At 38.8% G+C, this 18,400-nt stretch overlaps 1 protein-coding gene across 7 annotated transcripts in view; it reads left to right on the forward strand.

The window, feature by feature from the left end:
- LOC110197365 (uncharacterized) overlaps positions 1-18,316 on the forward strand; it is a 33,884-nt gene extending 15,568 nt beyond the window's left edge. For 4 of the 7 annotated variants that reach the window (XM_020971201.2, XM_078150408.1, XM_078150406.1 and 1 more), the window contains 3 exons: positions 964-1,014; positions 4,244-4,820; positions 6,880-6,994. In XM_020971201.2, coding sequence (XP_020826860.1) covers positions 964-1,014; positions 4,244-4,819 — 627 coding nt within the window. In that variant the 3' untranslated portion in view covers position 4,820; positions 6,880-6,994. Of the gene's footprint in view, positions 1-963; positions 1,015-4,243; positions 4,821-6,831; positions 6,995-18,064 lie in introns of those variants that run through there. The other 3 variants (XM_020971200.2, XM_020971202.2, XM_020971206.2) reach the window with 3 other exon arrangements.
- The last annotated feature ends 84 nt before the right edge of the window (positions 18,317-18,400 follow it).

Below are 18,400 nucleotides of genomic sequence, written 5' to 3' on the forward strand. Positions count from 1 at the left end.
TAAAAGTGGGGCCCTGTATGGAATTGGGGGGGGGTGGCAGTGGTATATGAGAATGGGTTTGTGCAACTGGAACTAGAAACTCCTAAATTCTGAAGATGAGAGTTTTCTGGAAGCATTGTCCTAGGTAGTTTTTGCTTTCTTCCTCACAAGTCTTGTTTTCTCTTCCAAAATCTTGTGAGGATTTCCAGTCCTAAGTGCTTATGATGTACCAAGGAATTACTTCCTTGTTACTTGTAATTCCCTTATTTTCTTATTCCTTTCATTTAAAAAAAAAAGGAAATGGGAAAAAAAATCTAGATTTCTTGACAGTGTGATGTAGTGGAAAGAACACTGCGTTATAGTTAAGAGACCTTCGTTCTGTTCCTTACCCTGCTGAGTGACCTTGACCAAATCACACACTGTGTCTGAGCCTCTCATTCCTCACCTCTAAGGAGGTTGAACCAAGCCTATCTCTAAGGTCACTTCTGGCTCTGAAATTCTATGATTCATAGAATTCTAAACTTCTTTGATATTGAGGATGAGATCAGACTACAGCGTCCTTCTTGGAATCCTGTTCAGCTTCAGTACAGAATAGATACTTATTTTTAAATCTCTTCAGAGTGTCAAATACTTATTTTTAAATCTGTCAAAGTGTTCAGTAATGCTCCCACCTAAAACTTTGTTTTCTTGATATATGGTACTTAGGTTTAAGTTTCTGGATCTCTAGGAAATGCTTTGTCAAAGGTTTCCCTCCTTCCCCTAGGACTCACAAGTCCCTAAGATACTTTTCTTTAATTACCCTGGGTTGCCCCATCTTTTGTGGGTCCCTAAGCACCACAGGGAATTGTATGGGAAGTAGCAATTCCCTGATTCCCCCTCTTCTTTCATGGGCCCTGGCTTTTGCAAAAGTAATTTTGAGTGTTAAGATGCTGGATGTCTTTCTTATCTGATAGTGAAGAGTGTTCAAGCCTCTTTTTTTCCTAGGGCAATCACAAAAAGAATCGCATGGAATTTGCAGAAGGTATCATAAGAGAGGTAGGTTGACTTAGATCTAAAAAAACTGACAGCATCTTAGGGTACATACTTTTATTTAAGTACTGGTTAAGTGGTATAGTTTTAGCCAATGTTAATTTGAGATAGACACATAACTGGATAAGAAATGAGAATTTTAATGGAAAAGATTTTGCTTTCTCTAATGGTTCCCTCTTCTTGTCATCCTAGGCAAATTTTGGAAGCACTTAATCTGGGTAGTTGGAATATAAATTTGGAAGCCGTAGGTAAAGCTAGGGCAAGGCCCATCATGGGATGCCAAACGCCTTCTCTGAGGCTGAGCTTACTTATCTATAAAATGAGGGTCTTGGATTAGAAGAACTCTTTCCATTGGATAATTTTATGATGATTTTTCTAGTTCAAGAGTTATGCCCCCATTTACCTCTTCTTTTTCTGAGTATCTTGTCTCCCAGAATGTACCCTTTTAGCTATGTCCTCTGTCTCCATTTGGATGAAATGCTTTCCAAATGTCTCAGTGCTATGAGACTCATAGTTAGAAGAGCAAAGCAATGGTAGGAGAACCTGGAGGTGTGAAGAGTCAAAAATAGAACAAGGTAGAGTTTCATGCCTGGTACATAAGAATCACTGCAGCCTTGCCTCCAGACCTCTTCCACCTACAAGGAGAACTGTGCATGACAACAAGCTGCCTTACTTGGAGTCAGTCAAGATCTCATGAAGGCGAGCTGCCTCTGCCACCCGTGGTATTTTACAGAGCATCCTGGGTCCTGGTTCTAAGGTGCCCTTACAGGACTTTCCAGCAGCCTCCTTCCCCCAAATGGAAGAGAACTGCTAAGCCTTCTGTTCTCTGGCTGTAGCTTTTAGAAAAGCCCACCTTTGCTTGTCTCTGAGAGGTCCCACAATGTTCACTTTCTTGGGTATTTGGGGAGGGATACAGTCAATGGTATGAGAAATAGTTTTCTGTATTTTATGTACTTTGGCAACTAGAGTGGGAATAGAAATTTTTTTGATCTATCTCTATACCTGATTGCTATGGAAACTGCTTTTAGCACATCAGACTGATGCTCTGATGATCCCAGCATTGTTGATATATTTTGAAATGATCTCATTTTGGGAAATAATCAACCTGATGGTATTTCTTTTAATAAAAAAAGAAACATAGCTAATATGGTATGTTGTGGTTCCGAATGGACAGAATCCACAGTAGAGACAATTAGTTCAGCTACTCTGGAAAAATAAAATATCAGATACTATAATTAATGTGATGAAGTATGAAATTTTGAACTACAGATTGAGCATAAGTATTTGTTTATATTATCAAAACCCAATGACTGAAATTGTTTTTCCACATATCTCTTTGTACTAAAAATCCCTTCCTCTCCCATTTTGAGTTGAAACAGTGCTATTCACACGTGACCAGTTTCTAGACTTAACTGGACCTGTAGGTTATTGATGGTCCAGATTTGTTTCATAGGAAGATGACTTTAGGCACCATTCTATATCAAATTAGATTAGGGTTGGGGATCCAGTGGCCTCAAGGCCACATGTGGCCCCTTTAGGCCCTCAAATGCACCTGTTTGACTGAAATCAAACTTTACAGCACAAATGAGGCCACTTAGATTAATTCTACCAATCCTGGGTTTTGATCTTGTCAATTGTCAGTGGTTTCATTATGCTTAAAGACATTTCCACTTTGTCTTGCTTTGAATGTAACACATTATTGAAGCTCTATAAATTCATCTATCCATAGGTAGGTCTATGTGTAGACTGACAGATGGAACATAATGATATACATGTAAACCATAGTGTCTATGTTGATGTCGTGATACTAACCCTGTTGGTTTATTTCTCTCTCTTCACTGGGGGGCTCTTATATCAAACAATATTCTTAAAAATTTCAACAACTAGTCTTGAGAGCAGATGTTAATATAACATAGTGCTTGCTGGCTCAATAAAAGTCCATTTTTGGGCCGTCTGTTAGCAAAGTTAATCAACCAATCACGTGGGATGTAGTGTTTCTTTTGAGTCCACCAAACCGTATAATAATATAGCACAGTGTGACTCGGCTAGAGGAAAGGTAAAGAAGAATAAATAGAAAATTACAGTACTTATGTGAAAGTAAAGGAAAAAGGAGAAGACAGCTAGCAAGTCATCCATAGTCTTTACTGGCCCATGAGGCCATGTTATACTGCCATCTCCTGGTTAGGAGTGGGGAGGAGTTTCCCCCCCCACCCCATTTAATAGTATTTTATTTTTTCCAATTCCAATTTATTTTTTTCCATTCAGTTTAATAAGATTTTGAGTTCCAATTTTTTTTTCTTCCTCCCTCCCCCCTCCCCAAGATGGCAAGCAATCTGATATAGGCTATACGTGTACAATCGTATTAAACATATTTCCACATTGGTCATGTTGTGAAAGAAGAATCAGAACAAAAGAGAAAAATCATGAAACATAAAAAAGAGAAAATAGTATGCTTCAACCTGCATTCAGACTCCATAGTTCTTTCTCTAGATGGGGACAGCATTTTCCATCATGAGGTTTTTGGAGTTGTCTTAGATCCTTGTATTGCTGAGAAGAGCTAAGTCTATCAAAGTTGATCATCGCACAGCATTGCTGTTACTGTGTACAACGTTTGAGATTTTAAAAAAATTATCCTGAATATGGATCTCATTCATGTACCATTCTCCTGCCAAATGGCTCCTGAGTTGAAGCGAAGGCCATAAAGCAAATCCTTAAACTTGCGGGTAGATCTGCTAAACTGATAAGTGTCAGACGTTTGTTAGTTGAATATTCATTACTATTTCGACTTCTTAAACTCTTTGTTTTTCCTTGATTTATTTTTCCTTCTACAACGTAACATGAAAGTGGCTCTTTTTATAAATGCTCTTTGCCCTAGATCTGTGAAGGAAACAAGTTATAAGAAATCCTAAGTGTCCTATCTCCACAAAAAGATGGTGGACATGTAGATGTGGCGTTTGGCCCGTTTTGAACTGATGCAGTGAGAGACAGAGGCATGGTTGGCACTTGGCCCTGGCACAGGTTAAACTGTGCCAACTATAGTCTGATCATTTAGGTTTCACTGGTGGTGGTCAGCTTTGATCTAATGCCATTTTTAACTGTATAGGCAAGATTGATGCAAAAAAGTTGACTAAGTCAATAGTGATAGAAGAAACTATTTTGTATTTATGGGTAGTTTCATAAACATTTTGACATGGCTAGAAACGACTGACTTTTAAAAATAATTTTGTTGTCATAGTTTTTAGATCCTTATGATGGTGACTCTGAAGATATAACGAATTTTTTGGACTACAATTTGAATAATTGTTCCCTTGGGAATATGACCTGCAGTGGAGTTTCAAATTCACTGAACTCACATATCCCAGAAGAGGTTGCTATTGAAGACCCCACCTTTCAGAAAAGTCCAGAACTTTCCAAATCTACCAGCTGGACCTCGACTTCTCCAACATTAGAAACGAATGACGTGTACATGCAGCCAATGAGTGAAGTGAAATTGCCAGTAGAGATCATCAGTGAAGAGGTGAGAGATTGCTCAGTGAGACATTCAGAGCCATCTGAATTGTCTGTGGATTCTAGAATAATTCCCGAGGTGCAAGGGCCAAGGTTAGAACATTCCTGGTTCATGAATATTGATCCTCCTACACCTGTAAGACACTTGGAAAACATAGTAAGAGTGCCCTTGCTGCCTGCCAGGCTCATGTATGATAAGGACATTAAGTTGTATAAACCACCACTGTTCAAGAGAAAACTGGAACTACCACATTCAGAGTGTGAAAAAATTAAAAGAAAGAAAACAGCATATGGCATAAGCTAAGGTAAGTTGCTTTCTCTCATTCAGTGAATTCTAAAGCAGTTTAGGGAAGTATGATTACGTGATTGACGTTGATTCTTTCAGAAAGTCACTGAAGCAATTGTTGCATGATGAACTTAACATGCGTTACTTGAGTCTTTAGCATGACTTTTAAAGTCACGTTGTCATAATTCCCTATGGATGCATTTTCATTTGGCTTGCTGTGAATCGGATATTCTATTGATGCCACCTATACATGAACAGTTTCACATGTGTTTTTGCATATGTAGAGGTATACATACAAATAAATACAAGTTTATTGTGTGTATATATACAATATAGTTATATACTTATGTAGGTATATACAAACACAAGCACATTATATGTATATAAATATGCACACATGAGCCTGGTTAGGGGAGGGGAGATTTTATACACACATACATACAAACACACACATGGATATTATATAAGCATGTACAATGTGTAGGTAGCACATATAACATACATGTGTGTGTTATATGCATAATACACATGGACACACACACATCTAAACATATATGCATATATGTTTGAGGTAGCATAGTATAATAAAGAGAGAGAGCCAGCCTCAGAGCCAAAAAGACCTACGTTTGAGTCTTGCCTCTGACATATGCTGGCTGTGGGACCCTGGGGAAATCACTTAACCTTTCAGTGGTCGGTAGACACCTCTTTGAGACTAAAATGTTGTGGAGAAGGTGCAGTCCTGCATCGGTAGAGGAATTCTTTATCCTAGAGTTCCTTACATAATGCTACCACAGGCCTTGTCCCTATCCCTGTGTGTAAATACGAGATGGCACATGTTACATATGAATATATGTGGGAGTGTTCAGTAGAAAGGGTACTGGATTTGAAGTCAGCAGACTTGAGAGCTAGAATCTTCATTTTGTATGACTGGACAACCTTCCCTGGGCCTCAGTTTCCTCCTTTGCAAAACTGAAAGACTGGTCTAAACAATCTCTAAAGTCCTTTTTGGCTCTAAATGTCTATTCCCCTCTGTCTCTATATGAATGATTTGTAATATATCGGTCTTCATTGAAATCCTCCTTTGGCACTTTATGGCTGTGCAGAGATGACTCCAGCCTCTGGAGAGCTTGGCTAGATCATACAATGCTGAGAAGGCTTCGAGCCTGGGTCTGGTGATGGTCTGAGGACCAGCCCAGCTGAGTGCAAAGTAACCAGATGAAGAATTTTTTGGCCCCAGCAACTTATTGAAACCTTTCACTGAAGCAGGATGTCTTGAGACCTTTTTTGAACCATTGATAGTCCGGTGAAGTATATAGATCCCTCAGAATAACCTTTTTAGACGTACAAAATAAAATATATATGGTAAAGGAAATATGGTTAACCAGGCATTACCAAGTACCAGGTTCATAGATACCCCCCCTCAAACTCTCTTCATGGACCCTGTGGGGGTCTATGGAGCCCAGATTAGGAACCCCTGCCCTACAACGTAGAGGGATTATAATCTGCATTGGTCAAGGGAACACTCATGTCAAAGAAATAACGGATTTTTTTTTTGGAAGTATTGAAGCAATAGATCTCTTGACTCAGTGGAACCACAAAGTATTATAGAAAGATACGTCCCATTCTAGTCTCTCTAGATACAGTAAAACCTGACCAATTCAGATTACATATAGACTGTCTGAACTAGTCTAGTGACAAGTGTAATACAATATTTTTAAAGAATAACATTTTATTATTTTAGTATATTCGATAACAAAGTTAATAAAGTTAGTATCAGTCTCTATGTTATGTGATTAGCTTTCAATGTGAAAGCACCTTGTGCTTATTTTTTTTTAAGTTCTCCAATAATTTAATTTATGCTACTTTATGAAATGGGTATTTGTTAGACAAAAAATAAACTTTCAGCCCAACTGGTCTGGGTTATCGCATGTTGCAAATTAGTAAAATCTGAAATAATATGCTTTTATCATCTTCCTCCCCTCTCATTTCCCTCCCCACCTGAAAGCGTATGTAATATTTTTCTCCCCAAGCTTGTGGTGGCCGGGGGCAGTAAGGCGAGTGTTCTGTCTCTTCCACAGCTGCAGCTGGGACTCAAGGTTTCATCATTGGGTCCAGGTACTTCAGCCTTTTACTGGTTTCAAGAACAAATAACTTCTCAAGAAGTGCCAATAAAATGAAGCCAATGAAAACGAATCCTGTGTGAATTTCTTGAGGTACCGACAGATACAAGGGCATGGTCTCATTTTGAGGATTCTGATGCTTTTATTCATGAATTACCAAAATGATAAGATAGGGTAATGGAGATTGGCATCCAGTTTGATCTTTGCTCTAAGACTCCAAAAGAAATAGTTTCCAGTTACTAGACGAAGAAATTGACAATCAAAGCGATTAAGTACTTTGCCTGAGGTTCCAGGATTAATACTTACAGGATCAGAGACGGAGTTAGAAGAGACGTTAGAGCCGAGGAATCTGAAGGCCAGAGAGGTTAGAACACTGGGCCTTAGAGTCAGAAAGACCTGAATACAAATGTGGCCTTAGACACCTCCTAGCTGTGTGATCCTGGAAATGTCACTTAACCTCTGTCAGCCTCCGTTTTCTCCACTGCAAAATGAGGATAATAATAGCACCTACCTCCCAGGGTGGTTGTGAGGATCAAAGAAGACAATATTTGTAAAGCACCTGGCTTTACCACAGTGCCTGGCTCATAGGAGGCACTTAATAAATGCTTTTTCCTTTACCTCCTTTAAGTAACTAACCTATGCTCACCCAGGACTAAATGGTAGAATCTAGATTTGATTCTAGATCCGCTGACTCCTAATTCCAACTTCTCTTTCCATCCCAGCACACGGCCTCTCCCCATCACATAGTTAAAGTGATGGAGCCAGTATTAGAACTGACTCAGTGCAGCATTCTCTCCTTGCTACCATGTTGCCTCCCTCACGATGGAGACAAGAGGAGAGAAGAGCTTTGCATATTGCAGGGCCAGACTGAGTTAGAGGTAAGGGAAGAGTTGACAGCATGGTGATGTGCTGCTTCTTTTTTTTTTTTTTTTTGGCAACTGGGGTTAAGTGACTTGCCCAGGGTCACACAGCTAATATGTATCAAGTGTTTGGTCTGAGGCAGGATTTGAACTCAGGTCCTCCTGATATCAGGGCTGGTGCTGTATCCACTGCGCCACCTAGCTGCCCCGTGTACCGCTTCTTCAAAAAGTGAATGTTTTGTTTCCTCGTTGCCTATGCTTATTCCTCTAATTTCTTTTTCTTGTTTTATTGCTATAGCTAGTGTTTCTAGCGCAGTATTGAATAATAATGGTGATACTGGCCATTCTTGCTTCACCTCTGATCATAATGGAAAAGTTAAACTTATTAGTTAATCACCATTACAGATAATGCTTGCTCTTGGTTTTTTATAGATACTACTTATCATTTTAAGAAAAATATTCATTTATTCCTCTACTTTCTGGTGTTTTTAATATGGTCAAAACCTTTTCTGTATCTATTGATATGATCATATAATTTTTGTTGTTTTCATTATTGTTATGGTCAATTATGCTTATAATTTTCCTAATATTGAACCAGCCTTGTATTCCTGATATAAATCTAACCTGGTCACAGTGTACAATCTTTGTGATATATTGCTATGGTCTTGTTAGTATTTCATTTAAAAATTTTGCATCACTATTCATTAGAAAAATTGGCCTATAGCTGTCTTTCTCTGTTTTTTGTTCTCCCTGGTTCAGGTATCAGAACCATATTTGTGTCATAGAAAGAGTTTGGTAGGACTCCTTCATTACCTATTTTTTCAAAGAGTTTATATAGTATTGGGAGTGTTTTAAATGTTTGGCAGAATTCACAAATCCATCTGGTCTCAGGTTTTTTTTTTTTTTTAGGGAGCTCATTTATGACTTACTCAATTTCTTTTCCTAACATAGAATTACTTAGGATAGAATAGAATAGAATAGAAATTCTATTTCCTCTTCTGCTATTGTGGGCAATTTATATTTTTGTGAATATTCAACTATTTAATTTAGATTGTCAGTTTTATTGTCATGCAATTATACCAAAATAACTCCTAACAGTGGCTTTAATTTCATCTTCATTTGTTGTGCATTCACCCTTTTCATTTTTGATACTGGTAATTTAGTTTTTCTTTTTTAAAACCAAATTAACCAATGGCTTATCTAGTTTATTTGTTTTTTCATAAAACCAGCTCCTAGTTTTATTTATTCATTTTCTACTTTCAATTTTATTAATCTCTTCTTTTTTCAGGAGATTTATTTTTTTGTTTAATTGGGCATTTTAAACTTATTCTTCTGTTTTTGTTTTTTTCTTTTAGTTTGATGTCCAATTCATTGATTCACTCTTTCTCTCTTTTATTGATACAAGTTTTTAGAGATATAAGTTTTCCCTAAGTACTGCTTCAACTACGTCCTACAAATTTTGGTATGTTATCTCCTTGTCATCTTTAACAAAATTATTGATTGTTTTTATGGTTTGTTCATTGACATACTCATTCTTTAGGATTAGATTATTTAGTTTAATTTTTAATCTTTGCCTCCAAGGCCCTTTATTGAATGTAATTTTTTTTTTGCATTATAGTTCAAAATAGGTATATTTGATATTTTGGCTTTTCTGCATTTGTGAATTTTTCATGCTTTAATACATGGTCAATTTTTGTGGAGATGCCATGTACAGTAGAGAAGTATATTCTTTTCTATTTCCATTCAATATTCCCCTAAGTCTATCATATCTAACTTTCCTAAAATTCTATCCATCTTCTTAATTCATTCTTTCTTTCTTTCTTTCTTTCTTTCTTTCTTTCTTTCTTTCTTTCTTTCTTTCTTTCTTTCTTTCTTTCTTTTTTTTATGGCTGGATTTATCTAGATATGAGAGGTGAATTGAGGACCCTACTAGTATAGTTTTACTATTTCCTCCCATAATTCATTTAACTTTTTCTTCAAGAATTTGGACACCAGGCTATTTGGTGCCTATATCTTCACTACTGATATTAATTCATTATCTACAGTACCTTTTAGTAAAATGTAGTTTCCCTGCTTATCTCTTTGAATTAGGTCTATTTTTGCTTTTGCTTTGTCTGAGATCAAAATTGTTACCCCTGTCTTTTTTACTTCAACTGAAGCATAATAGATTCTACTCTAGTCCCTTATTTTAAATCTGCACTTTTCTGTTTCAAATGTGTCTCTTTTAAATGGCATATTGTTGGGTTCTGATTTTTAAATCATTCTGCTCTTCTCTTTCATTTTATGGGTGAATCCTTTCACCTCTACAGTTATGATTGCTAACTGTATTCCCCTCTATCCCATTCTCTTCTTTTTAACCTTCTCTTTTTTTTTTAACCTTGTCTCCTCCTCAAAAGTCTTGTTTTGCTTCTGACCACTGTCTTCTTTAATCTGTCCTCCATTTCACTTCTTAGCACCTTCTCTTCCTACTTTTTTATTGGGTAAGATGAATTTCTATACCAATTGTGTATATACATATTCTTCCTCTTTGAATCAGATCAGATGAGAGAGAGGTTCATGCATTGCCCATTTTCTGCCCCCACTTTCCCCTCCATTGTAAAAAATTTTTCCTTGTACTCTTTTATGTGAGATAATTATCCCCTCTTTCCTCTCTCTTCTCCCTTCACCCAGTGCATCCCTCTTTCTCACCTTTCCATTTTTTTGGAGATGATCCCAACATAATTGATTCACACCCATGCCCTCTGAATAGCCTCCTTCTGTCATAATAATGATACAGTTCTTCTTACATGCATCATTTTCCCATATAAGAATGTAAACAGTTTGACCTCACTGAATCACTTATGATTACTCTTTCAGATTTACCTTTTAATGCTTCTCTTGAGACTTGTGTTTGAATGTCAAATTTTTTATTTATCTCTGGTCTTTTCATCAGGAATGCTTGGAGTCCTCTGTTTTATTAAATAGCCATTTCCCCCCTATAGGATTATACTCAGTTTTGATGCGTAGGTTTTTCTTAGTTGTAATCCTAGCCCCTTTGCCTTCCAGAATCTCATTATTCCAAGTCATTGGAATAAAAATTAGAACTCAGCTTCTTTATCATGGTAGCTGCCTAAATCTTGTGTGATCCTAACTATGGCTCAATACTATTTGATTTATTTCTTTCTAGTTGCTTGCAGTAGTTCCTCCTTGACCTGGGAGTTTTGGAATTTAGCTATAATACTCCTGGGAGTTTTCATTTTAGGATCTCTTTCAGGAGGTGATGAGTGATTTCTTTCAGTTTCTACTTTGCCCTCTGGTTCTAAGCTATCTTGGCAGTCTTCCTTTATAATTTCTTGAAATATGATACATAGGCTCTCTTTATGATCATGGCTTTCAGATAATCTAGTAATTCTTAAATGACCTCCCTTTAATCTATTTTCTAGTCATTTGTTTTTCCTATGAGATTTTTCACATTTTCTTCTATTTTTTTTCGGTCTTTTGACATTGTTTCATTGCTTCTTGATGTCTCATGAGTTGTTACTTTCCACTAAACCAGTTCTAATTTTTAAGGAATTATTTTCTTCTGTGAGGTTTTTGTTTCTCTTTTATCATTTGGGCAATTCTTTTTTTTTTTTTGGCTAGGCAATGGGGTTAAGTGACTTGCCCAGGGTCACACAGCTAGTAAGTGTTATGTGTTTGAGGTCAGATTTGAACTCAGGTCCTTCTGAATTCAGGGCCGGTGCTCTATCCACTGCGCCACCTAGCTGCCTCAATTCTTATTTTTAAGAAATTATTTTCTTCAGTATTTTTTGTGCTTCTTTTACCAAGCTGCTAATTCTCTTTTTATAATTTACATGCATAGCTCTCATTCCTTTCCCTAGTTTTTCTCTACCCCTCTTATCTGATTAAAAAAATTTTTTTTGCTCCCTCCCTCTTTATCTCTTCTGGGAACTTTTGTTGTGCTTATGTCCAATTTGCATTTTTCTTTTAGGCTTTACTTGTAGATGTTTTCAAATGATTGCTTTCTTTTGAATTTGTGTCTTGAGCTTCACTGTCAGCATAGTTAGCTTTTTATGGTCAGGTTCTTTTTTGGTGGTTATTATTGCCTACTATTTTTCCAGACTATTTCTTGACTTTCAACTTTGTTAAAGTTGGGCTCTGCCCACTTCTGAAGAGGGTGGTGGTGGTGATTGGCCTGGGCTTCAGGCTTTTATGTTCTCCTACTTTCTTTTTCTTTTTGTTTTTTTCTTTTAGGCAATTGGGGTTAAGTGACTCACCCAGGGTCACATAGCTAGTAAGTGTCAAGTCTTTGGTCTGAAGTCAGATTTGAACTCAGGTCCTCCTGACTCCAAAGCAAGAGCTCTATCTACTGTACCACCTACATGCCCCAGAGCTTCTACTTTCACAGCATCTCTGGCATACTTCTCCACAACTAGGAACCCATTGCTTCTACCCTTGTTAGATAAAAATTTGCAATGAAGAGAAACTGAGGCACAAAGGCTTGAGTATAACTCAGATTTAGCAATTATCAATGATGGAGGCCAGTGGCCCCTCAGTGACCAAAGTACCCCCCCATACACACCTTACAATCAGAGAAGCCTTTTGTACAGTTTAGTTACATAAGTTCATTACATGAGATTTACTGGTACCAATTAAACTAGGGCTGTGATTGGTCCATAATTACATTGACTTGCAAAAGGGGGTCTCCAGAATCCATAGCAACAAGAAAAACAAGAGTTGAATATCTTCTGGAAAGTCCCCTACCAGATACCACCTCTTCACTAGAGAGACCCAATGCCAGGAAAAATATTTTGTTTGTGCACCCAGTCTCCTACTCAGTTTCTTCCAAACTTTTCAATCTTTTTTTTTTTTTTTGAGGCAGCTGGGGGTAAGTGACTTGCCCAGAGCCACACAGCTGGTGAGTGTTATGTGTCTGAGGCCAGATTTGAACTCGGGTGTTCCTGACTCCAGGGCCGGTGCTCTATCCACTGTACCACCTAGCTGCCCCCCTCTTCCAAAGTTTTCTACCAAGACTTATACAAAATAAATCCAAATCTAAGCCCTAGAAATTGGTTGCAGTGATTACTAAAACTCTTAACTATTTTTTTAATTCCTTTTTTTTTTTTTGGCTAGGCAATGGGGTTAAGTGACTTGCCCAGGGTCACACAGCTTGTGTTATGTGTCTGAGGTCACATTTGAACTCAGGTCCTCCTGAATTCAGGGCCAGTGCTCTATCCACTGCGCCACCTAGCTGCCCCTTAAAACTCTTAACTATTAATAAATATTAATCAATAATCAATTTCACATTCCCCCCTTTGATTCTATGGAGCCATGTCTTCATTGAATCGCCGTCTATAAATTGGCATGATAGGTCATGATCAGCATCCCTTGGGATTGAATTAGTAATGAGACAATGGCAAGCAGTAATTGCAAGGTTCAATGCTTTATATGAGGCCAGCTGTAAGAGGTTTGAATGTTATTGGTGCTGGTTGACTTATAAATGGCCCAGCAAAAGGCGATAAGTCTCCCATGCCTTTTCCATGTATGTGATTCCATGTGATGGCCAGACAGCAGCAGATTCCCATGACTCAGGAGTGCTTTTGGAGATACAACCTTGCTATCTATGGCTGGCGTGTTGACAAAATCCATTGGGGGCAATCCCCTTCAGAGAAAATGTCACATGGGAAAGGTGGAACCTACATGTCTTCCAGGTAATACAACTATACCATGGTAGCCCACTCCCAATGTCCACTTAATCTCCAGTTGAGTTTCAGATGTCCCAGATATTAATCTGGTCCCTGGAAAGAATTTCTTATGGTCTCATTCTGGGGGAGGTCTCAGTTGAGGGCAGCTCTGAAGGTGGGTGTTCATAGGAGGACTGTTTGGCCAGTACAGAGGCTCCCAGGTATTCCTGTTATATAGCCTTTTACAAAATAGATCTTAATACAGTTTGCTATAATGTCAAATTAGGAGCCTACACCTGAAACTTCCAATCCCAAAAGAAATGCATGAAGATCACTATCTTCTCTTAATTGAGTAAATTTTTTAAAAATAAAAAAAAAATGCCCAATACATAGTTTGACAAGACAAACTCCTGTACTGGCTGTGTCCAAAACGTATGCCTTTTTTAAGTCCATCATCACCTCTCAGGAGTTTCATTCTTTTGGACTTGTAATTCATCATTTTGTTGATCACAGTTTTAAAGACTTTCAGAGTTGTTTCTCTCCATGATGTTATCATTGCATAAATTTTTCTTCCGTTCTGCTAACTTCTCTCTGTATCAGTTCATAAAGGTCTTCTCTGTTTCGTCTGAAATTATCCATTTCATCAATCCTTATGGCACAATAATATTCTATTACCTTTATAAGCCATAATTTGGCTAGCTGTTCCCCAGTAGGATACCCCTTTATTTTATTACTACAAAAAAGAACCTTTTGCTCTTTCTTTGATGCCTTTGGGAACCAAATTGGTAGAAAGTTCCTAATTACTGTATAGCCAGGTCAGAGGGCAAATATAGTTTGGTTAAGTTTATGAACATAGGTCCAGATTGGCTGGTTCCTCTGAAGATAGGGTCACAATATTTATAGTCTCCACGTGAAAGACTTGAAATTCTTTCTACGCTGGCATTCAGGATACGTATCTTATTGTAAATCTCAAAGAGGAAAATGATTCACATGTAGTTTGCACGTGATGCTGGCCTTTCCCAAGCAGTAGCTCATTTTATAATTTATTTATAAATTTTTTTTACTATGAGCTTAATAATCATAAACACATGAACACTTCAGCATAAAAAGATAAAAAAAAATTGGGTCGTATATGAACAATTAACTTGTTTATTGTTGTTTGAAGTGTTTGTTACAGGGTGATCCAGGGAAGCAGCCTCTAGCCCAATGTACTGGGAGACAGACCTCCCATATGTTGTGACATATGCTGTGATCCCCCACCTTGGAACATGTATTCAGAAAATAGAACAGAAAGTAGAAGGTGTCATCAAGATCTTAAGCCTTTTCTATGTAGAGGAATTTTGTCGTACTTACACTGGTCAATACTACACTTTCATCTTGCAGTTGTAAGGGGCAGTGGGAGACTGACAAATGATTGCCCAGCCCTGGAAACATTTGTGTTTGGGGAGGTTGCATCTAGCAATGCCTGTTGAAGTGGAATGAGGGGGCCTGGCTTTCCACTTCAGAGCATGCTCAAGAGTGACTGGTCTGCCAGTCACAGGGTGAAGAAACAGACTTTTGGCTCTTGAGTTGGAACCAAGAATGGATATAAAGACTCCCATGAAGATAACTTGGCCTTTTTTCTTGCTTTAGAATATAGCGAGGAGGCCGAGTTGCTTTGGGCTTCTCATGGGCGAGGCATGAAGCCCTGAGTGCATAGCCCTGCTAATGTTTAGAAAAGTAGAATATTGGAGATGGAAGCGAGCAAGCATTTATTAAGAGCCTACTTATGTCCCTGGCATGACGCTAAGTGCTGTAGATACAAAGGAAGGTAAAAAGCAGGCCCTGCCCTCAAGGAGCTCACAGTCTAACTGGGGAGACAGCATATAAGCTACCATGTACAAACAAAATATATACAGGATACATTGGAGATAATCTCAGAGGGAAGGTACTAGAATTAAGAGGCGCCCGGAAAGACCTCTGGCAAAAGGTGAGAGTTGAGCTGAGACATGGGAGCCAGACGGCAGAGATGAAGAGGCAGAGCATTCCAGACACGAGGCACAGCCAGGGAAAATGCCCAGAGTTGAGAGGTGTGTGTGGAACAGCAAGAAGGCCAGTGCTGCTGGCTTATGGAGGATGTAGAAGTGAGTAAGGTATAAGAAGACTGAAAGGTAGGAAGGGGATCAGGTTTTGTGAAAGGTCTTAAAAACCAAAGAGAAGGGCAGCTAGGTGGCACAGTGGATAGAGCACCGACCCTGAAGTCAGGAGGACCTGAGTTCAAATCCAGCCTCAGACACACAACACTTACTAGCTGTGTGACCCTGGATAAGTCACTCAACCCCATTGCCTTGCCAAAAAAAAAAAAAAAGAGAGAGAAAATTTTTGGTCCTGGAGGTAATAGGGAGCCACTGGAGTTTATTGAATAGGGGAGTGATGTGGTTGGACTTGAACTTTAGGAAGTTAATTTTGATAGCTGAGTGGAAGATGGACTGAAATGAGGAAGAGATTTGTGTGGCAGAAACCAGTCAGTCCAGGAGGGAGGTGATGAGGGCCTGCAACAGGACAGCAGCACTCTCAGAGGAGAGAAGGAGGCATATACAGAGAACATTGCAGAGGTAGAAGCAGCAAGACTTGGGCTTTGATCTTGTGAACTTTGAAGGTCACCAGGGCAAGCCACCAGGGGTCTGGGAGCCAGGGTCCAAGGCAGAATTTCTGGACCCCCAGCACAGCTCTGATAAGTAATTGAGACAATTCCAGGTTTGTCCCCACAGCCAAAACGTTAGGTCCAAAAGCAAGGGAGTGACTGTCCATTGGCTGTGCTGAATTTGGGAGTGAACTTGATGTGATAAATGCTTTGTAAAAGTTAAGCTTGAGGCCACTGTCCCCAGGAACCCATATGTTGTGGGGTGCTCCCATGGATCTCTTGGGGGTTGCCTACTATGATAACTATATCCAGCAGCAGCTCTGCATACCCTCCTCCTAACTAGACTACTATTCCTGGGCATTTGGCCACATTGTAGGACCTGTTGCATTCTGACTGCTGCCAATTCATTTCATAGCATCTAACTTGTGGTCTCTGTGTCTGATGTGGGTAAGGTTATAATTTTGCTTTATAGAATTTTGTAATTGCAAGTGCTACCCTTCACTCTGAGGAATTTGAATCAATCAATATTGCTTGCCATAGCGTGTATATATATATATGTGTGTGTGTGTGTGTGTGTGTGTGTGTGTGTGTGTGTGTGTGTGTTCAATATATATACATACATACATATGTATATAGTTGATCTTTGTTTTCCATCGATTCCATATTTGTGAATTCGCCTACTTACTAAAATTTATCTGTAACCCCAAAATCAATCATTGCTACACTTTTGCAGTCATTCACGCACAGAGCAGAGAAAAACTTGAGTCATCTGACATGCATGTTTCTGGCTGAGGTTGAACAAGGCAATGTTCTAATCTGTTTCAATTTTCATACAGTAAACAAGTGTCTTTTTCACAGTCTAGTGCTATGTTTTTCTCGTTTTTATGTTTTTTCTTGTTGATTTCAGTGTTTAAAATGGCCCCCCAAATATCTTGTGTTCTTAGCATACAAGCAGTCTGTAATGGGCCTTACAGCAAAAACACATTTAAATAAGCTTTGTTCAGGGATGAGTTATAGTGCTTCGAGTTCAATGTTGTATATTCAGAAAAGGAAGAGGAAACTTGTCGATTGTACATGAAGTTGCTTTGGAAAGTGCTAAAGTAAATGTGACTGGAAGCTTGCGCGAACTTCATCCTGTATTTCCCGTAGGAGCAATGGTTTGGAATCTGCTAATTCAGTGTTTACTGAGGTTTTATAGATCATAACTACCAGCCATGATGAGAATCAACTATACAGAGATTCATACATAGCTGTATTAGTAAATAAGGACTTTATTCCCTTGTTGGGATATTTGTGTATTAAAAATATTTATTCTTCTTCCTTTATGGATTCTGAACTGGCATTTCATATGTGAATCCTAAGAGGGGAAAATCCCATAAGCACCTTCAGGAGACTTTGATTCCTCACCCAAAATCATTCTTCTGACATTTGCCAGATGATTTAAGAGACTGAACTCCTCCCTGAGGTTTTGAGCTGCATAACATTTGACACGTATCCTCTAAGTACTGCAGCTGCCCCCTTTTTTACTTTTAGCCCCAAACTGGCTGATTATTATTTTGCCCAATAATAATGCCATGAAGTGTCCATCTGGACCCAGACAGCCCTCAGCACCTGGCGTCTTAGATGAGACCATCACTGTCCTTGTTCGGCAACTTTCTTGAGTAAATCAGGAAACATTTCACTCTCATTATCTCATTTCCCTCAGCCAATTACTATGCTCAAAGATCCCAAAGCACGGACTTGAAAGCAGAGGAAACAGCACCTTGCTCCCTACCTATTACTCTCCCATAGCCCTTGAAAAGTAGGGAGCATCTCTAATACACAATCACCAATGGGATCTTTTGTTTACAAAAGGAAAAGCTGGGAAGCCTAGCTGTCAAACCACCACACTCTGGGCATGGATTTGGAGAACCAAGGCAGCCTGCTTCCATCACCAAACCTCCTAAGGCCTCAGTTGACATAATCCTTTTTTCTTCCCCGAATTTGTTGTCTTGCAGGCCTTTTCCCTCTTAGCATGAGCGCTGAGTTACTAGTGACTAAGAGAAACCTGGGGAGAATTGTATGAACTGATGCTAAGTACTATGTACATACAATGTCTACAACATTGTAAAGAAACGGCAATGAAGGCCTCAAGAACCATGATCAATTCAGTGACCATCCATGACTCCAGAAGACTGATGATGAGGCTTCCCACCTCTGGGCACACAGGCATTGGACAAGGTACAGCATGAGGCATATATTTTCAGACACGGCCAATGGGTGGATGTTTTGCTCGACTATTCCTAGTTGTTACAAGGGAAGACTTTGGTGGGGGAGGAGGGTTTATAATTATG

Source organism: Phascolarctos cinereus, unplaced genomic scaffold, assembly GCF_003287225.1.
Source record: "Phascolarctos cinereus isolate Bilbo 61053 unplaced genomic scaffold, phaCin_HiC Scaffold_2;HRSCAF=192, whole genome shotgun sequence".
Taxonomy (NCBI): Eukaryota; Metazoa; Chordata; class Mammalia; order Diprotodontia; family Phascolarctidae; genus Phascolarctos; species Phascolarctos cinereus.